Source organism: Otolemur garnettii, unplaced genomic scaffold (assembly GCF_000181295.1).
Source record: "Otolemur garnettii isolate 467f Iridium unplaced genomic scaffold, OtoGar3 scaffold00501, whole genome shotgun sequence".
NCBI classification, from domain to species: domain Eukaryota; kingdom Metazoa; phylum Chordata; class Mammalia; order Primates; family Galagidae; genus Otolemur; species Otolemur garnettii.
In genome coordinates, this window is record NW_003852896.1 from 23984 (window position 1) to 28792 (window position 4809).

The following is a 4809-nucleotide window of genomic DNA, read 5'->3' on the forward strand; positions in this document are numbered from 1 at the left end:
ATCAGTCTTTTTCATAATTAATGTTATTATTTTTATTGAAAATAATAGTTCTTCCTTAAAAACCTAGAGACAGTGTACTGTATGTCACAGAAAAAAGTTACAATACTTTCTCTTCCCTTGCTATATTTTCAGTTTATTTAATTTTGATTTAATTTATGATAATAACTGTTTTTGCTTTTTTTAAATAGGAGAATCCCAACATTTTCTCAGAAATCTTTTGTACATTTCTCAAATAATATATTATATATACATGTATATAAAATGGCTAGTATTCTGAGTACTCTATATTACACTATTAGTAGATAATTTTTCAACCAGTGTTACAGTAACTCTCTATCTTAATTATACAAGGTTAGAATAAATAAGGATATCTAAACATGACCTTGCACCTTAATCTTTATTCTTTATCAGTGTCATTTTTGAGTTTCATTATTCAATGTCTGGTGATATCATCGTTTTTATTTTTTCTTGGTAGACTTTTTAAAAAGAGATCAATGATATGTTTCCATTTAATGTGTAATTTCCCTTGATATCCAACAATTCAATTAAATTTAATGCCTCTTGGTTTGGTTTTGGAGTTGGCAGGATCAACCACTCTTTTATTTTCTTTCTTTCTCTCACTAACCCAAATCTTTCTGGTTCAAGTTAGTCAGAAGAATTTTGCTATGTAATTTTTTGCTCTGCCCTGTAATATACTCAGGTTGTTTATCTACTTCATGGTGGACATATAATTACCAAGTCTTAGCTTCATCTTCAGATTTAGATATTACCAACATATATTGAATCATTGAAGAATCATGGGATTTTTTCACTGGAATTAAGTCTTAATCTCTCATAACCAAGTTGTGAGAAAATTCAAAATTTCTCAGTAGAGGAATTCAAAATCACTCAAGTCAGTACAGTAAGCACATATTGGAATGTGTCCGGAATGAGTGGAAATCAGCTGTGGTTTCTTTTGAAATAGTCACTGAAAAGAAAATCCCAGCCAAATGGATTACTAAATTTCCCTTAATCTGTTGTAAAACTTGAATTATTACTGCCACTTAGACTGATGCTTTTGAAGGTACAGCTGTTCTCCTTATCTGTGGGGGATAAAACGTACAGTAGTTCCCCTTATCCATGAGGGATATGTTCCAAGACCCCTAACTGGATGCCTGAAAGGCAAATAGTATCAAACCCTATATATACATTTTTGTTTGATCTGATAACCAAAATGGCTACTAAGTGACTAATATATAGGTGGAAAAGATTGATAGACTGTGGATACCTGAGACAAAAGAGGATTCATGTCCTGGGCAGATGCAGCTGGGTGGCACAAGCTTTCAGCACACTACACAGGACAACACATCTTGAAAGTTATAAATTATTTATTTCTGGAATTTGATATTAAATAGTCTGTTAAATATTTTAAGATTATTGTTGATCATGGGTAACTGAAACTGTGGAAAGCAAAACTGGGTAAGGAGCAGGCTCCTATACCAGGTTTTCAGTCTAAAGTATGGATGTTGGAAAAGTTGACAACCTCACACTAACCAATGGATTCCTGAAACCTAAAGTTCTCCAAAACAATTTGAAATTTTACTTATTAGGATAAATAAATTGAGTAATGGAGAAAATCTTTCAGTTTCAAGATTTCATGTTTTATCTCTCAATATTTTGATGATAAACTATTTACTTTTAGCAAATATTAGCATATAATTTATATATTGCAAACCCACTTCATTTTAAAGGATACAATTCAACTATTTAAACATATAATAAAATAGAAGGAACAATGGATATATAATATAACATGATGAATCTCAAGACATTAAGCTAAGGGGGGAAACACCACATGGAATTAAAAAGGGGTTAACTTAAAGTTACTCAGTGAGATTTTGGGGTTATAGAATACTGTTTATATGGTTTTTCATTTCTGAGCTTATCATTGACTCTGAATAATGAAGAAGCTGTATAAATGGCAATCCATTGTTTTACTCAGCTCTAATAAATTATCTATTATAAGATTTGTATAACAGTAGGGAGGATACTTTAAAAATTCTTAGGGATCTTATGTCCAATAAATACGGTTTTCGTCTAACATATATACTAACTTACTGTTAGTATATCTGGTACAGAAATAGGTAAATTAACTCTTAAATTCGTACAGTTTTATCATCTTTAAAATAATATCATCATGGCATAATAATAGTGTATTATAAAAAATGTACAACAGCCAATGATATCCACAAAAGTAAAAATAGATCTGGCCATATGGTATTAATATTTTTTCATATGATTTCAATGATAAGAAAGATCATATATAGGGAAATATATTTTCCCATTGTAATTAACAATTTCAGTACAAAAGATTATTGGTTGTCAGATTATTTTTAATGGACCTTAATTTATTAGTACTCACTGATAAGTAAATTTTATTCCTACAGTGGGACTTTCTCAGTTGATTTGTACATGATACAGCATAGAAATAAATATTCAATTTATTTTCTTTTAGAATTTTGTAATATGCCAGTTTTAGAGAATTCCAGAGCCAAAAGTAATGGTACATGGTTTAAGGTCAATGACACATTGGACTACGAATGCCATGATGGGTATGAAAGCAAAAGTGGAAACATCACAGATTCTATAACGTGGTGAAAATGGCTGGTCCCACTTGCCAACATGCTATAGTAAGTATTGGAATTTTTGTTATTTATTTTTCTAGAATTAAAATATATGTGTACATATTCCTTGTTTGAGTATACATTACTTTGAGACATTTTTAAAGCTCAAGGTTGACATGCAAAATATATCCTTCAGAAAATAAATAAGATATAGTTACTAGTACATTAAGAGCTTTATTTAGATAGTATTCAATAAATTATTGATTTTTCCAAAATAAAGTGTTTTCTGTTTAGATTCTCTAGAAAAATGTGGGCCTCCTCCATCTATTAGCAATGGAGACATCACATCCTTCCTATTAAAAGCATACCTTCCACAGTCAAGAGTTGAGTACCAATGCCAGTCCTTCTACGAACTTCGGGGTTCTAAATATGTAACATGTAGTAATGGAGAGTGGTCAGAGCCACCAAGATGTATAGGTAAGTTCTTAATATTCTTCTAGATTCTGAGAATATTAGAGTACTAATTTTGCCATTGCCTACTTATAGCAGAATTTCATGGGTTATTTCAATGGAACTGTGTTCACAAACAGTTATTCTGTTGAACATCTGACTTTCAACTATTAATATATAAAAGTTATAAGCTTGGAAAATTTCTATGTAAACAAAGGCAAAGCTTTTTGAAAAAAAGGAGAATGTTTGCAGACCTCAGTTTGCTAATGGGTGCTATGAATCTTCAAGAATAACCTCCATTTATTATACACACAGGAATGTGGGATGTCACTTAACACCAGTAACTATTTTCACATTACTTACGTTTTTCTACAGAGTTTTCAAAGAGAGTTTGGGGATGGGTGCAGCAGCACATACTGGTAAAACCAGTAAATGTAGGCGGTCAAAGCAAGATGATCATTTAAGGCCAGGATTTTGAGAAAAAACTTGAAAAACACTGCAAGATCTTATCTCTACAAAAACAGAAAAAGAAAAAAGAAATTAGCCAGGCATCATGTTGGGTGCCTATAGCGCTATCTATCAGCAGGCTGAGGCTATAGGATTGCAAGAGCTCAGGAATTTGAGGCTGCCTTGCACTGTGATTGTGCCACTCCACTACAGCCTGGGTGACAGAGCAAGACTCAAAAAATCAAACAAAAAATAGGTTGGCAAGTATTGTTTCAAGAAACCATGATTCATTACCGGTAATTCAATTTGAAAACCCAAAAGGTTTCTGGTAGAACAAAGAGCTGGTTAACACTGCTAAGTCTTTGCTCTGTTTTTCTTACTTGTATTTTTACCAGTTTCTAGCAAGGAAGAACAAAATTAATGGACATTTCAGAAATTTCCAGAAATCATCACTTTCCCATTTCTACCTTCATCACCTCTATTTTCATCCCAGGATTGAAATGAATACACCTAAAAAATTTTCATGTCACTAATGTACAAATTTTCAGAATTCTGGCCCTGATATCCTACCAACTTAAACTAATACCAAGCAAAGAATATGGGGCACAATAATAATGGCAACAACAACAAAACTTGACCAATGTTTGCCACAAGTTTCTACCAGCCTACCAGCCCTGCTGAACAGACAAGTTTTTCCTTTTTCTATTTAGATAGTTTCCAATAAATTAATTCCTACATTAATTCTTAAACTCAATGTTCTAAAGTTCTTAAAGTTTTCAAGTTTCTAAGTACAGGGTAATACCAGCAGTTCCTTTCTATGACAGGACTCCTTTCCTTTCAGACTTTTTACATTCACCTATAATGCAGGTATTCTGTCTGACACTTAGGTCCATCCAGATGTTCCCTGCTCTCCCCCAATCCCAGTGTCAAGAAGGAATACAGGTAGCTGTTTGCCTTTAATCCCAGCTATTCGGGAGGCTGAGGCAAGAAGATTGCTGGAACCCAGGAGTTTAAGGTTGCTGGGAGCTATGACGCCCCACAGCCCACTACCCAGGCTGACAGAGTGAGAGTCTCTCAAAAAAGAATGAAGAATGAGTACTGTGACTAAGCAATCCCACACAAACAGTCTATTACGGGAAAAAGAAAGAAGCTCTATGAAGTGAAAGTGAAGAAGGAAGTGAAGAAGTGAAGAGGAAAGGATCAGTTTCCCTGAGGAGAGAAAGAGGCTGAAGTCTGAGCACACACTGCCTTTTATATGCTCACCAGTTTTCCCACCTTTCTCCTGGCAGGATTGGTTGCCATTTGCTAC

General features: G+C 33.4%; 1 protein-coding gene across 1 annotated transcript in view; it reads left to right on the forward strand.

Annotated features, from left to right (window-relative positions):
- The window catches only part of LOC100946493 (complement factor H-related protein 4-like), a gene marked incomplete at its 5' end in the record, with an annotated part of 10810 nt that overhangs the window by 3276 nt on the left and 2725 nt on the right, over positions 1-4809 (forward strand). Inside the window, 3 exon segments of the mRNA XM_023509153.1 lie at positions 2495-2630; positions 2632-2669; positions 2898-3080. Of these exon segments, the coding sequence (XP_023364921.1) occupies positions 2495-2630; positions 2632-2669; positions 2898-3080 (357 nt within the window).